This window comes from Danio rerio, chromosome 24 (genome assembly GCF_049306965.1).
Source record: "Danio rerio strain Tuebingen ecotype United States chromosome 24, GRCz12tu, whole genome shotgun sequence".
Classification (NCBI taxonomy): domain Eukaryota; kingdom Metazoa; phylum Chordata; class Actinopteri; order Cypriniformes; family Danionidae; genus Danio; species Danio rerio.
In genome coordinates, this window is record NC_133199.1 from 2,729,522 (window position 1) to 2,747,500 (window position 17,979).

At 36.3% G+C, this 17,979-nt stretch overlaps 1 protein-coding gene across 1 annotated transcript in view; it reads right to left on the minus strand.

Annotated features, from left to right (window-relative positions):
- The window catches only part of fars2 (phenylalanyl-tRNA synthetase 2, mitochondrial), a gene marked incomplete at its 5' end in the record, with an annotated part of 181,019 nt that overhangs the window by 80,537 nt on the left and 82,503 nt on the right, over nt 1–17,979 (minus strand). Inside the window, 1 exon segment of the mRNA NM_001105594.1 lies at nt 3,913–4,073. Coding sequence (NP_001099064.1) covers nt 3,913–4,073 — 161 coding nt within the window.

Genomic DNA, 17,979 nt, shown 5'->3' on the forward strand with positions numbered 1-17,979 from the left:
ATGAATAGATGAATGAATCGACGAATGAATAACTAAACAAATAAATAAATGAATAAAATGAACGAACAAATGAGTATATATATATATATATATAAATGAATAAATAATGAATAAATTAATTAACTAAATGAATGAATGGATAATTGAATGCATGATTGAATAGATAATAATAAATAAATGAATAAAAGAATATATAAAGAATGAATAAACGAATAAATGGATGAATATTTTGATGAATTATTTAACAAATAAATGAATGAATGAATAAACAAACAAATGAATAGATGACTGAATAGATAAATGTATGCATTAATGAATAAATGAACGAATGAATATATGAATGAATGGATGATTAGATGAATAAAATATTTATTAAATAAATGAGTTAATAAATTAGATGAATGAATTAATTATTTAATAATAGATAAACAAATGAGTGCATGAATAGATAAATGAATGAATAAATAAAATGAATGGAAGGATAAATAGCTAGATAAACGAATGAATGAATAAATAAACGAATGAATGGATGAATGAATGAATAAATATTTAGATTTATTAATTGATTCAGAAATGATGAATGAATTGGATGAATAAATAAATGGACGGACGGACGGACGGACAGACAGACAGACATACAGACAGACATACAGACAGACAGACAGACAGACAGACAGACAGACAGACAGACAGACAGACAGACAGACAGACAGACAGACAGACAGACAGACAGACAGACAGACAGACAGACAGACAGACAGACAGACAGACAGACAGACAGACAGACAGACAGATAGATAGATAGATAGATAGATAGATAGATAGATAGATAGATAGATAGATAGATAGATAGATAGATAGATAGATAGATAGATAGATAGACGTTGGATGAATGAATGGATCAATCAATGAATAAATAGATAGCTAAAAAATTACTGAATATATGGATGGATGGATGGATGGAAAGAACAATAGATTAGTACATAGAATGATAGCTAGAAGCATATACAGTATGAAAAGATAAAACGATGGATGGATAGATGAATGAATAAAAAAATATATATTATGTTGTCTAATGGCTTAAATAACCCAATGAACCCAATTAAGCCTTTAAATGTCACTGTCAGCTGAACACTAGTAAGGAAAGAGGATTCTTGTATATTCACTAGGTAGAAACCCAAATCTCTTACACTTGTTGTCAGATGTGTGAATCAGTTGCTTTCTGAGGGAAACCCTGCTGTGATGTTGACAAATAATAATGATCATAATCAATAACAGAATATAACATATCCCTGGTGAAATCACTGCAACACACACCCGAGCGACTAAAATCTCCTGATGTGCTTAATGTGAATGCGAGTGCACTTTACATTCATGTCTATGACGTGCAGACAGTGTGTTTGACCTGGATTGCACTTCCTGTTGTCTGTGAGCGTGTGTCTGTGAGTGTGTGTTTGTGAGTGTGTAGGCTGTGCGTGTGTCACACAGCATATCTTATTGTGTTCAGTGATTTATAGTGTGCTGGAGTGTGTGTGTGTGTTGCGCATGCTTGTCTCAGAGGACAGCGAAAAACACACTGGGGTGGAGGAGAGCGCTGACCCCGCGGTCATCCCTCATTACCAGACACACACTCATATATAAAGCCAGCAGAGCGTCCGCAGAACTGACACACACTCCCTCTACGGCGCTGAGTAATGGACAGTGGGCAGAGAGGGAGATGGCCTGAGAAATGACCTACAGCCAGAGCGCACAGGTGATCACTCACACACACACGCATACACACACACACGGCACTTCAGCCTCACTCACGCTACATCACATACACATGCATGTATGTACACATGGACACATACACACACACACACACACACACACACACGCACGCACGCACGCACGCATAGATTAATTCAGCCTTGCTCATGCTACAGACACAAACACACATACAGAGACACCACACACAGACACACAGACACACACGGACATACACGCATACGCAAACACAAACATGCACATACATGAACATACACACATACCAACAAGATTCTCATTTCACCTGCTTTGGGAAGCAGACCCACAGGCTTATCGGTTGCAGATAAACAGTACAACAAACAAATCTCCATCAGATTGATTCAGACCTCAGTGAATTCAGTGACTGTTTTCAGACTGGCTTCTTTGCTCTGTGCACTTGCAGCTACTGTTGTGACTGACTATTATGGGATAGAGCACTGCGTGTGTTCATTTGACCCTTTGTATAATAGCAAAGAGAAAAAAAAAGATGGAGAGAGAGAGAGAGAGAGGCGGTGCAGAATGAGAAGAACAGAATATCAATGGCTTGTTTTGAAGCTGTCATCAAAGTACTTAAACATACAAGGCCCTGTGTGTGTGTGTACACTGCATAAACTGCATTCTTTGCAAGATTTCTGTCATGTTTCTAGTTAAAATATGTAAAAATTCCTAAATCAGGAAGCTTTTTAGGTTGTTTTAAGAAAAAATATGCCATAAATAAGTGATTTTTTCCTTAAAACAAGCAAAATAATCTGTCAATGGCGTCAGACTTATGTCAAAAAGAAAAGCTAGATTATTTCCCTTACCCAATTGGTAGATTATTTAGCTTGTTTTAAACTTAATTTTGATATTATTTTCACTTAATTTTGACATGATGCTTCTTAATTTAAGAACTTTAAACAGATTAATTGTTCACCTAATGAATAACCATGTGTGCTAGCAAAATAAACAATACATTATATAGATTATATTTATATAAGATTATATATGTAATATATATATATATAAGATTATATATATATTCATTCATTCATTTTCTTGTCGGCTTAGTCCCTTTATTAATCCGGGGTCGCCACAGCGGAATGAACCACCAACTTATCCAGCAAGTTTTTACGCAGCGGATGCCCATCCAGCCGCAACCCATCTCTGGGAAACATCCACACACACATTTACACACACACTCATACACTACAGACAATTTAGCCTACCCAATTTACCTGTACCGCATGTCTTTGGACTGTGGGGAAACCGGAGCATCCGAAGGAAACCCACGCAAAGGCAGAGAGAACATGCGAACTCCACACAGAAACGCCAACTGAGCCGAGATTCGAACCAGCGACCCTGATTCTAATATTAAACAGATATTTTGAGAAAATTACAGTGCCTTATGACCTTAAATGAATTAAAACCTGCTGTATAGTAGGTGACTCAATATTAGGACTCTTTAAAATACCACTTGAACATCTCTTTAAAACAAATTGAAGTTAATTGTAAATTATTCACTCAAAAAATATTTATTTTTGCTGCTTGTTTGAAAAACTTATGTAAAATGAAATGAATCAACACAATTCTTGAGCTTTTTGGGACAAAAATAATTATTTTATGTTCAGTCAACTTAAATTTGTAAATATTAATAATAATAATAATAATATTAATAATAAGTTAATTTAATGGCTATATGGTGGTGCAGTGGGCAGCACATTTGCCTCACAGCAAGAAGGTCACTGGTTTGAGCCTCGGCTGGGTCAGTTGGCATTTCTGTGTGGAGTTTGCATTTTCTCCCCGTGTTCACGTGGGTTTCCTCAGGGTGCTCCGGTTTCCCCAACAAGTCCAAAAACATGTAGTATGGGTAAGCTGAAATTGTCCATAGTGTATGTGTGTGAATGAGTGTGTATGGATGTTTCCCAGTAATGGGTTAATGCTGGAAGGGCATCTGCGGCATAAACATATGCTGGATAAGTTGGCGGTTCATTCCGCTGTGACGACCCTAGATTAATAAAGGAACTAACCGACAAGAAAATAAATGGAGATATTATGAGTAACCCAGCATTTTGTACAGTGTTGTCACTTCAGTTATTGTCCTTACCGTCCTGATGGTCACTAGGTAAGAAACACTGTGAATCCTACCTGGAATGTGACAGGCTGATAGATGTCAGACAGGCGAAACTGCTTCAGGAAGCGTTCATCCTCGCTCCAGAAAAGCCGGATATCCGGGATACCGAACAGAACCATGGCCAATCTCTCCAGCCCCAGACCAAACGCCCAGCCCATCTTATTATCAGCACCAGCTGCAGAAGACAAGAAAAACACTGCACTTCATCAAGCGATTCTCAGAGTGTGACAATAATAACGACTGCAACTAGACGAATCCTAAAAAACTCAAGACTCTTTCATTGAGCTTCAGACTGAGCTTTCAGGATATGAAAAAAAACCTTTAAGTCAACATGAAATCAAAACCCAGCTTTCTAAAGGAATGTTTCGGATCATGATGTGCACGAGTGTCCTCTATTTATTTCCCCTGACAACATGGCTGCATTTTAATATATCACTGCCTGCTTCCAAATACTTTGATCAATGAATATTCAGCTACACTATTAAACAAACCAAGATGATAACAATAAATGTTTTAAAAAACTTAATTAATCTAAATATAATGTTATAATGCAGTAATGTGGATGCTGTAATATAGATATAGGGCTCTATTTTGAAGGTCCATGCGCAAAGCGAAGGGCGCAAACGCTTTCAGGGTGTGTCAGAACCCATATTTGATAATTTAAGGACGGGGAAATCTGCTTTGCGCTGTGGCACATGGTCTAAAAGGGTTGAGTTTAGTTTCTTGATGAGTTATGGGTGTGTTTTGAGAATAAACAAATCAGAATCTCATCTCCCATTCCCTTTAAGAGCCTTGTGTCGCGCCATAAGCGCATTTGCTATTTACAGGACGTAAAGTAAGTCTAAGTGGAAAAACTAAGCATTTTACAAGCAAACAGTTAACAGTTTTTTTAAACAGAAAACAGTTAAACAGAGCATCTACCGTGCGAGAATGAGAGACAAATTATCTACTTTCACTTTTGCTCTTGTGGATAGGGAAACCTTTACGCACAGACATCTTTTAGCCTATAAATAATTTATTTCATTTGTTAAGCGCAAAGATTTGTTTCAAAACTATTTCTAAATTCAGTTCTAATTTCCAGCAAACGAATAAATGAACAATAATAACAAAGTGTGTTCAAAAACCTGAGTTATATCCTTACACACATGCTGTGCCCCATATGGTCTAAAACCCATAAAACCTGACAGGTGGGCAAATCTAAGCTTGTTTTTAATAAAACAAATATAAATATGGATATAATAAATAATACTGCTAATAATAATAACATTATACAAAAGCAAATTGTTATGAATGAACTGAAAAAGCCTCCCGAGATGAAGAAGGAATAAAAGCAGTGATTTTTCATATTTATGTAGGCTAGAAAATAATATGTTTCGTAATATTTTAATCCTTTATATTTATATCCTATATCTATTCTTATTATATCCTATATATATCCTTAATATTTCAATTTTTTCATATGTAAAGATATTGCGTATTGCGTATCTTGTTTGTAGGCTATTAAGCAGCGCGTAAGCGAGGCGTAACTCTGCGCTGGAGTTTAGACCGGGTTTGTTTTGGTCTATTGAAAAATCTATTATAGTTTCTCAAAATAGCAACGCGCCAGCAGTGCGCCTTAGAAAGCCTTTCTTTTTAGACCAGAACGCATATGGGCGCACATATGAGCGCTAATGCATTTGCTATTTAAAGAGCGCCTTGCGCCACATTGTGCCAGGTGTATGATAGGGCCCATAAAGCACTGTCATGAAACTCTATAGCAGTGGTAGGGAACCTATGGCTCGCAAGCCACATGTGGCTCTTCAAACAAAAGTACGTGGCTCTCCAGCTGTCTCCCTTCAATATTATTTTACAGTTTAAAAAATTACAACCATCACTAGAAATCAGTTTCCTTTTGAAAATACAATTACAATGTTTACATTTCGACGAATGCACGTGTGCAGTGCTGTGGATGAAATTGAATCACGACACCAATGAAGGACAGTTGCGTGTGCGTGGTTACCATAAAAATATAAGTTGTTTGCCCTTAATTACTCAATAACAGTAAAATATTATTGTTACTAGCAAAAATTTATATAATAACAATAATATATGTTCTTTAAAACTAGCCAAAATGATTGTCGCATACTTTATTATGAATTATTTGAAGTGTCATTTTTTTATAGTAGTAAAATGTTTGTTTATTTTAAATTATGTTGCTTTTCAGGAAAAAAAAAAAAAGAGTTTATTTACCAGAAATTTTATTAAATTGTCCTTTCTTCATTCATAAACTTGCTCAACATGTATTGCTTCATATTTGTTTATTTTTAGTTGTGCATGAGCAAATATAAAGGTTTTGTTTGTATTATTTATAGTAGTACTATATATTGGGGTGCATATGAGTACATATACCCCAATGGATCTTTACAAAAAAGCATTTGCCAAAAATATCAGAAATGGCTCTTTGCTGAAAAAAGGTTCCTGATCCCTGCTCTATAGGATGCACAGGCTAATAGGTCCTAATATAAGCCCAACTTCAATAGCGTTATATACAGATGTCACAGTCGGCTGCTTAAACATATGACTCATTCAGGTGAATGTTCAGGTGATATTTCCATTAGCTACGCCTACGCTAAATGTGTTCGGTTGCATCAGTAACTAATAATATCGTATGTGAACACGTCTTTTAAATATGCTGAACGAGTCATTAATGATCACATAGGCTGCGTTTCGTTTAGTTCACTCTCTCATATCTATTTAAATGTTGGTGTTTGACTTTAGAGATGGCAGGAAAGCGTCATTGTTAAAAGAGTTTGGAATTACCCACAAGACTATGGCAATGACAGTATCAAAGTGTATGTATGCTTGCTTATGTGGTCTGAAATATCTGTTTTTTGTGACATTTTTTGTTCTCAGAAGAACACCTGGTTTTTGGTATTAGTGCTAAGCTGGTCGGCAAGATAGCCCAGGCACACAGTCTAGTATATTAGTGTTAAGTCATTCGGAGGGGGAGCCCAGGCACATATAAATAGTAAAATATGCTATGTCTTGGAGATAGTTCTGCTTTTTATTGGAAGGTGTTTAGTTAAAAAAAAAATGTGTTTCAAATAAACATGTTTTTTTGTTATAGCCTTATTCCAAAATGCATTAGCTTAATTGATTTCCTCAACATTCTACACACAATACTACATAATGACAATGTGGAAAAAAAAGAGTTTTTGAAATTGTTGCAAATTTATTAAAAATAAAAAAACTGAGGAATCACATGTACATCAGTATTCACAGCCTTTAGTGTGAAGCTCTAAATTGAGCTCAGGTCCATTCTGTCTCCACTGATCATTCTGGAGATATTTCAGCAGCTTCATTGGAGTTCACCTGTGCTCAATTCAGCTGATCGGACATGATCTGAAAAGGCTACACCTGTCTATATAAGGGCCCAGGGTTGACAGTGCATGTCAAAGCACAAACCAAGCATGAAGACAAAGAAATTGACTGAAGACCTCCGAGACAGGATTGTCTTGAGGCTCAAGGCTGTGGAAGGTTACAGAAACATTTCTGCTGCTCTGAAAGTTCCAATATGCACAGCGGCCTCCATCATCCGTAAGTGGAAGATGTTTATCCACCAGGACTCTTCCTAGAGCTGGCCGGCCATCTAAGCTGAGTGATCAGGGGAGAAGAGTCTGGGAGTCAGGGAGGTGATCAATAACCCGATGGTCACTCTGTCTGAGCTCCAGCGTTCTTCTGTGGAGAGAGAACCTTACAGAAGGACAACCATCTGTGCAGCAATCCACCAATCAGGCCTGTATGGTAGAGCGGCCAGACTGAAGCTAGTCCCCTCCTGGAATCTGAAGGACTCTCAGACCATAAGAAACTAAATTCTCTAATCTGATGAGCCTCAAATTAAACTCTTTGGAGTGAATGCCAGGCGTTACGTTTGGAGAAAAGCAGAGAGCGCTCATCACCAGGCTAAAAGCATCCCTACAGTGACGAATGGTGGTGGCAGCATCATGCTGTGGGGATGTTCTTCAGCAGCTGGAACTGGAGGACTAGTCAGGATAGAGGGAACGATGAATGCAGCACTTCAGTCAAGTATGTCTAAACAAATGAAATGTCTTGCCAAAGGCATTTCACATCGGCTTCAGCTGACATGACAGCATTAAATTAATTTAATTGTCTTTTAAGCTAAATTGGCATCTGTCGTTGATTGACAGTCGGTGTCAGCGTGTGTCAGCGCTGGAAATAGTGCTGCTATTTCTGATGTGATTACACTCATTACCAATTTTTATTTGCTTTGCAACCCCGCGTGACCTACGCTGACTGGAAGAGTGAACAAACAGAATTTTCTGCAGATTTTCCCTCTCTCGCAATGTCTCTCCCGGGCGTCACCGTTTAACCCAGTGAGGCATTGCTTCAGACGCGGAGAAATGTGCTTTATATGTTAATGAAGGGAATGCTCAGGGGTCAAAGCGTTCAGCCAGACGGGACAGGAACAGGAATAAATCTCACCTTCAGACGTACAAATCAATCAACTCTCCCTTTCACTCCCAAGTGGAGACATTAACGATTGCCATGTCTCTCAAGAGCGCCGGATTAAAGTTTTGTTTCAAATAATCATTTCACCGATGGCAAAGAAAAATAATAACACTATATGATAAAAACTGTTCATTTTAATTGTCTCCAAGCTTGAATAAGCGTGACTTGATTTGAGAGGAAGTTTGAATTTCATTTAAATACATGATTTCTCTAAAGAAAATGCTGAGTTTTGGCAGGTGAAAGTTGATAGGGTGTTGTTAAGCGGTCATATTATTATTACAAATTCATCTGTTGACGCAAGTCAACAGTTGAATTTGTTGTCTAAGCATGGATTAAAAAATGACCTCCTTCTAAGGAGGTTACACAATATCTATTAATCTCAGGGTCAGAAATTAGCATGCCATGTGTCAAAAACACCATTAAAACATTTAAATCAAATCTCAAGTTTTCATTTGTAGCCTTACATTTGGATCTGGATGTCACATCTGATTTTACTCAACATATTTGGTCATATTTTAATTTAAGGTGTCCTCGTTACAGAGTAACTATTCACTACTGAGAGATATTAATTAAGTTAATATGTTTAAAGATGGGCAATGCAGAGATGCAGTGGATAGTGGTTCAAGCCCCGGCTGGGACAGTTGGCGTTTCTGTGTGGAGTTTGCATGTTCTCCCCACATTCGCATGGGTTTCCTCCAGGTGCTCCGGTTTCCCCCACAAGTCCCAAGACATGTGGTACAGGTGAATTGGGTAAGCTAGATTTTCCGTATGTATGAGTGTGAATGAGTGTGTATGGATGTTTCCCAGAGATGGGTTGCAGCTGGAAGGCCATCCGTTGCACAAAACATGTGCTGGATAAGTTGGCGGTTCATTCGGCTGTGGGGACCCCAGACTAATTAAGGGACTAAGCCGAAAAGAAAATGAACGAATGATTGAAGTTGGGGTGATGCAGTGGGTAGCAATGTCACCTCACAAGAAGGTTGCTAATTTAAGCCTTGGCTGGGTCAGTTTGCATTTCCGTGTGGAGTTTGCATGTTCTCCTCATGTTGGTGTGGGGTTTTCTCCAGTTTCCCCCACAGTCCAAACACATGCGCTATAGGTGAATTGGGTAAGCTAGATTGGCCATAGCGTATATGTGTGAATGAGGGTGTATGGGTGTTTCCCAGTGATGGGTTGCGGCTGTAAGGGCATCCGCTGAGTAGAAGATATTCTAGATACGATGAAAAATTCACGCCGGAAAACGTGAAGCACTGCAACCTTTCAGTTCTTGTAAACCTTTGATCAAACTCTTATCTTCATTTGAAAACACTGAAGCCAAACACAGCTAAAAACAAACACGTCTTCATTACACCATCATCACGTCATCACCAAGGAAAGTAAATAAAAGGATTAGTCTAATGCACAGATTGCGCTGTTATTCCTACACCAAATACTTTTAAGTATACTTTTGAGTATTTGTAGTATTTTCAAATTGCTAGGGTATTTTTTTATAGATTCAGTCCAAGATTTAGCACAAGGATTTAGTGTGAGAAGTAAATATGTTATATCACCAAATTATGATTTTACTATTTTTAATATTTCTGAATCTTGTATACTAAACATTTTAAGTCAACTCAGAAGTTCTAGAGCTAAAGATGCCTTTGAATGTGACTCAGCATTTTTTAAAATGTATGCTATAATGTTTTTAGTACAGCTTTAACCCACATTGTTAATTAATCAATAAGACAAACTTATGTTCCAAGTGCCTGGAAGTCAGCAGTAATAACACCCATATTTAGGACTGGTGATCCTAATCTTACCTAATCTTGTTAATTATATTATATCAGTATTTTACAACTTGCCTTTAATTTAATTGAAAAGGTTGTTTGTAATCAGCTGGTAGAGCATTTAAATTTTGATGCATTTTTGTTAAATTCTATGCGGTCTGGATTTACAGCACATCATTTAACGGAGACCGCAAACTGTTACTTTACTGAACAAATTTAACCCAGTCTAGATAGGGGTGGAGTTTTTGGTGCTGTCTTTCTAGATTTTAAAAAGGCCTTTGATAATGTTAACCACAATGTACTTTTATCTAAATGATCAAGGTTTAATTTTTCTGTTAATGCATTATCATGGATGTAGTCATATTTAAAATCGAGAAAACAGTGTACAACAATTTATGGCGCATACTCACCATTCACCAACTGTAATGTTTTTTATTGTTAAACTTGTTACGACGTCTTGCCCAGGGACTACAGATGTAAATTAGCTTTATAGCTAACTCTGGCACAACATGTCATGTTGTACATTGTCCATTCTTATGATTTTGTATGATATATTATTGCTTGGCTTTTTTTGAGACATGTTGTCTATCAAGTAGACAGAACATGTGTAAGAAGGACACCATATAAGAGAACTATTATCTCTAGAGTGTATGTTTCAGCTCAAAATACCACACTGATACTGTTTAATAACGCTTTTAGGCTTTGACCCTAATTGTGGTGTTTTGGTGACTGTCGCTTTAAATTCAAATGAGATTGGGCTCTTTTCAGAAGAGGGCGGAGCTACAAATGCCTGTGTGTCAGCATAGCGACAGATTCAAAAACAAGACTACCCACATATGCTAATGACATAGAGACTACTGGGGGGGCTTTCCCCCTCTGATGACAGATATAAAGAGAAAATGTCAATCAAAGTGTTTCTGCAGACTGTTTTTACCAAGTGTGATTATAACAAATAGAATTAATAATGTTTAACCATTAGAGGCTGGTTATATTCACACAGTGTTGCCACACAACCTCTTATAAAAGGGTCCCCTTTAAAATGAAATGATTTGTTGCTGAACTCGCTGACTGATTCCGCATTCTTGCATATTCTCTCTTCATAAATAATAAAGTGGAGATATTCATGCCTCTGTTTAGCCCGCTTCAGTGATTATAATGGGAATTGTGCTTGACTAACATAATAAACAGACACATTTCGTCTGTGGAGCCAAATTATTGCTAAAGTAACAACAAATCAACACATTAAAATAATAAAAATAGACAAAAACGTTTGCTGACTATTAAATCACCATCGAATGATTTCTGCTGGGCTCCACACAATTCCCTCATGCTGTCCCAACACAAATCCATTAAGTTGCCTTCATTGCTTTGAGAAATGTAGGTGCATTGAACATTCAATTAAACAAAAGTTGTGCCCTTTAAAAAAAAAAAAAAAGTGTAAGAATTGTGTTGATTCAGCTCATTTGAAAAGAGTAGTTTGAACAAACAGCAATAGTCTTTTTTTGAGTGAGGAAAACTGCTGGAGTTATGAGATGTACTGTATGAAGCTTACAGAGCCAATGAGAAGCATACTCACTGACCTGAAGGATTATAACTAGTGCTGCACGATTAATCATATCGCAATCGCGATGTCAGCCTATGCGATTACATAACAGCATATCTATATTTATATTAAATAAACGAATGCATTTGTGGACGGGTCCCACTTTATATTAAGTGTCCCTAACTACTATGTACTTACATCAAAATAATACATACAATGTACTTACTGTGTTCATAATGTATTTGAGAACACGAGTTGGGATAGAGATTGGGTTATGGACAGGTTTGGTGGTGTGGGTTGGTTTAAGGGTGGGTTAAGGTGTAAGGGATGGTCAACAGTGTATTTACAAATGTAATTACAAAAGTTAATTACAGATGTAATTACAGGGTTCAACACTAAGGATTTTTTCTACTGATCCATTCGGGCCAGTGGTTTAGGTTTTTACTTGCCCTGCAATAATTTTTACTGGCCCCACCAAAAAAAAAAGAAAAAAAAGAAGGTAACACTTTTTTTTGCCAAATATTTTAAATAATGTCAAAAATAACGTCTGTAAATCTAGCATTTCAAAAGTTAATAAATGATTAATGAGCAAAATTCTTAGTGTTATGCAAACAAAACATCAAACATCATCAGGGAAACGGTTTGAATTTCCGCTTAGTAAAAAAACAGAGTGCCATTTGGGACGCCACTACACACATATACTATACTGTTGAGTAAGTGCATAATAGTGCATAGTGTGCCATTTGAGACGCAGCTTAGGTTATGGGGAAAACAGCATGCTCAAAACATCACAGACGAACGGAAAAGCAATATAGGGTCTACGACATCACAGAGAGGATAGCATTTAAAGACTTAAAAGCACAAACTTAAAATGCACGCAATTGACAAAAAGTGACAGGCAAATTAAACTTTAGTGACAAGGCAGCACTGTCCTAATCGGGCCAGTAATGATCCTGACTACTGTCCCAAGTGTCTCTCGCGCTGGCCCTGGGCCACCGGGCAGTCCTTATTGTTGAGCCCTGAATTACATACATGTATTTAATCAAGCATAAGTACACAGTAAATACATGCATTTACACAATAAGTACATTGTAACAAACTATTAAGTCCAGTGAAAGTACATATTATTTTAAGCCACTTAATATAAAGTGGGACCAGAGGACGTAACAAGACATTCATCAGGATATCGGACACTGAGCAGAAAGAGGTACAGTGCAAAATTTGCCAAACTAAAATTGCTACATCATGTGGAAACACGACAAATTTATATCAGCACCTGAAGCAACACAGAAAAGTATGATGAATGCATGGCGGTAAAAGCCAAGAGTAGTAATGTAAAAATATTTTTAAAAAGTGGGTATTTGTTTTATTTATCTGTACACTTGACTTTTTGAATTTCATTTTAAAGTTAATTTAATGTAATGTAAATCAGTAATGTAAAGATGTTACTGTTATTTTTAGTTGTTGCTAGATTGCACTCTAAACTGTATCTCAGTTGAAAAATACAAATTTCAGCATTATTAGAAATCTGTGTGTGCATTTTCTTGATAACAAGCAAGTTGAGTCATACCACTTGTTTATCGTATCGTAATCGTAAATCGCAATTTTGACCTTAATAATTGCAATGTGATGTTTTTCCCAAATCGTACAGCCTTAAATTCCTAATTATAACACACACGCACGCACGCACACACACACACTTTAGCCTGCAGATTCAATAAAGTACGTCAGAATGATTTTTGTCAAGTGTTTTGGCTCTACGGGATTTTTCAGTGTCAATGTTGGAGGTGTTCTTCATGAGTGTATCATGAACGCAGTCCGACTAAATCGGCTCTACGATTACAGGCTGATGATGAAGATGATGATGAAGCAGGACTGCAGTGGAGCCGCTCTGCAGGATTGATGCTTCGCCTGATTGCTATCAGTCGTCTGTCAGAGGACATCAGCAGCACATCCACAGAGATAAAAGAGGAGAGTAAAGAGACGAGACACCACACACACACACACACACTGAAGAAAAGATCAGCTGATGAGTGCCAACACACACACACACACACACACACACACACATACTGTGAGCAGCAGAGGCAGACATCAGACTGAAGCCGGCACGGACCTCCACTGATGACCTCCGGCAAACGACACACACTTCTCATCAGCCAATGGGAGGTGAGGGATTATCTGGCATCATGTCATCATCAGACCTGCAGCTTTGACTCACAGACTGACAATCACCCGTCTGCCTCTACTCCCTCCAGAACTCTTCATGCAACTAAGTTTACCTTTAGCACATTCCTGCTGTTTCTCCCATCATGCTTTGTGTACATCACGAAAGTAACTTCTAGTAAACTAATGATGAAGTGTGAAGGCTGATTACAAACTCATTTAGTTAAAAAGTAATTATTTGGACTAGAAAACAAGAGCTTTTGCCTTCTAAAAGTTGATTATTGAGGTTCCTTTAGCACATCTGTGTCTGTTCAAAATATATCAATGGTCATTTTGTTCTGGAAATCAAACCATTTATCTACTAAAACATGACTGAAGACGAAAATAATAGTTTACTTGTGAAATTTAATATTACTTGTGAAATTTTTGACATTTTTCAGATATTCTCATTTGACATTTTTTACAGTATTTATCAATGCATTCTTCTTTTATAAAAAGTCAATTCTTTTTACAATTTGGCTAAAATAATAATAACAACAACAATAATAATAATAATAATAATAATAATAATAATAATAATAATAATAATAATAATAATAAAATAATACTAATATCAATAACATCAATATTATTAATAATAATAATATTATAACGTTTAATATAATAATAATAATAATAATAATAATATTTAGGTTTAACATAATAATATTATTAATAATAATAATAAAATTTATTTATGTTTATAATAATAATAATATTAAGGTTAATAACAATAATAATAGCAATAATGATAACAATAATAATATTTATAATGTTTAATATAATAATAATCATAATAATAATAATACTAAAATGTTTAATATAATAATAATAATAATAGTAATGATGTTTAATAAAGTAATAATAATAATAATATTTCTAATGTTTAATATAATAATAATAATACTAATAATAATAATAATAATACAATTTATGTTTATAATAATATTAACAATAACAATAATATTATTTAAAACATTTATTTATGATTTTTAGAATAGTATTATTATTATTATTATTAATATTATTACTAATAATAATAATAATAATAAAAATATTTATAATGTTTATAATAAATAAATAAATAAATAAAACTGCTAAGGTCAATATTAATAGCCCTTAAAAGAGTAGTTTTTTGATTGTCTACAGAACAAATCACAGTTGAAAAATGCCTTGCCTAATTAATCTAGCCTAGTTAAGTCGTTAAATAGTATTTTAGGCTGAATAGTATTTTGCAAAAGATCTAGTCAAATATTAATTTCTGTCATCATGGCAAAGATAAAAGAAACTAGTCATTATGAATAAGTTTTTAAACTTCACTTTAATTTAAATTTTAAAGAGTGACTAATAACTGTCTTCAAATGTATAATGTTTTTAGATTGTCAACATGCATTCATTATTTTATTTATTTAATGAATAAAACAAAACATGATCATTTTCACATTTTTGAAAAATAAAAGTAAACACTGTGTCATTTATTTATTTTATTTTATAAATATTTTTAAAAAATCATATAAATTTCACAGGAGGGTTAATAATTGTCTTTAACTTCATAAGATTTTTGACAATACTTTTCAACATACACTAATTCATTATATTTATTTAATTAATGACATGATCACTCACTTATTCACTTTTTTTTTACTTATTTATTATTATTTTAGGAATTGCATTTCTGAATAAATAATATAAATTGGGTTAATTTGACCAGCAACATGAAAACTGCCCTCACAATTTTATTATAAAATAAATACCAAAGACATGTAAGCATTAAGGTCACATAAAAATGCTGATTTCCTTCTAAAGGAAAACAAGTAAATCACAGACTTACATTAATAAATAGCAAAGCAAATTGTGCTTAAGTGTGATTGCAAACATATTTAAAATCATTCTATCCTACCAACATTTCCGGCTCCAATATTAAGCATATAGACACGGTTGAGAACAAGTAAGCGGCCTTTAAGCAGCAAGTCAAAACAGTGGGCAAAAAAACCTATTGCAAGCCTGGTCTAATTTAGAAGTCACCTTTACAGAACAGCATCCATTTATTAGCTGGACGGCTAAAAATGTCACACACTTTTACAATTCTTTTTTTATTCCCAGTGTAAAATATATATACTTGACATTTTACCTGCTTCTGAAAAAAAGTAAAGTTCATTTCACAGCCTGACTGCCTGCTGTCTGACTGCGTATAATCATCTCTGGAGTATTTCTACACATCTGTTTGTTTAAATCCGTCTTTCCACTTCAATAATCTCAGCATAAGTGTTTTTAATCATTAAACAGGCAGCAATATTTATTCTCCTACAGCAGAGACGGACAAACCAAACAGAGGAGGAGAACCAGTAATAAAGCAGCCTCCAGGCACGGTTCACTTGGCCGGCCCTGGCCCGGTTGGAGCGAGGTTCACTTGGGCTTTGGCGAGACGTGACTTTAAGGGGCTGTTTCATATGGATTTATTAATCATTCTTACTGTTCAGTGAACGCAAACTGCCATAGATTATTAAAGACGCAAACCCCTCACTGCACGACAGCTGCGCACCTTCAGCAGACCTCCTCATTCCTGCAGCCCGAGGGCTTTATGATTGTTTATGAGCGCCAAAAAGTGGCGGATCTGTTCTGCGAAATATCTGACATAGTGTGAGTACGGCCTTAATTTAAGTTAGGACTGCATGGTTGAATTGGGTAGAGACCTGCATTTTTAACAGTTTACACAAAAATGACAGACAGATAGAACGATAAATAAAATGATAAATTGAATGATAATACAATAGAACAATATATTGAATGAAAGAGAATGAATAAATAATTGATAGATAAATAAATAGATAGATAGACAGACAGACAGACAGACAGACAAATAGATAGAACAATAGATAGAACGATGGACTGATAGATTGAATGATAAACAGGATGGATGGATGGATGGATTATGGGTTGGATGGATAGAAGGAGTTAAATGTGGATGAATAGATGGATGGATGGATGGATGGATGGATGGAATCAAACGCGAATGGATGGAATCAAATGTGGATGGATGGATGGATGGATAGATGGATGGATGGGAGAAATCAAACGTGAATGGATGGATGGATGGAATCAAATGTGGATGGATGGATGGATGGATGGATGGATGGATGGATGGATGGATGGATGGATGGATGGATGGATGGATGGATGGATGGATGGATTGATGGATGGATGGATGGATGGATGGGAGAAATCAAGCGTGAATGGATGGATGGATAGAATTAAATGTGGATGGATAGATGGAAGGATGGATGGATGGATAGATGGAAGGAGTTAAACGTGAATAGATGGATGGATGGATGGATGGATAGATGGATGGATGGGAGAAATCAAACGTGAATGGATGGATGGATGGAATCAAATGTGGATGGATAGATGGATGAATGGATGGATGGATGGATGGATGGATGGATGGGAGAAATCAAGCGTGAATGGATGGATGGATAGAATTAAATGTGGATGGATAGATGGAAGGATGGATGGATGGATAGATGGAAGGAGTTAAACGTGAATAGATGGATGGATGGATGGATGGATGAATGGAAAGAATCAAATGTGGATGGATGGAATTAAATGTAAATAGATGGATGGAGTTAAATGTGGATGGATGGATAGATGGAAGGAATCAAATCTGGATGTATGTTTGGAAGGATGGATTGATGGGTGGATGGAAGGGTGGTTGTTTGGATGTGTCTATGGCTGAGTGGGTGAATGTATGGATGGAAAGATAATGGATGGATGGATGGATGGGTTCATGGAGGGGTGGATTTTGGTTGTTTGGATGTGTGCATGTGTGAGTGGGTTAATTTAAGGATGGATGGGTGGGTGGATGTGTTGATGGGTGCATGGCTGAGTGGGTGAATGGATGGATGGCTGAGTTGGTGGATGGTGAATTTACGGACGGACGGACGGACGGACGGACGGACGGACGGACGGACGGACGGACGGACGGACGGACGGACGGACGGACGGACGGACGGACGGACGGACGGACGGACGGACGGACGGACGGACGGACGGACGGACGG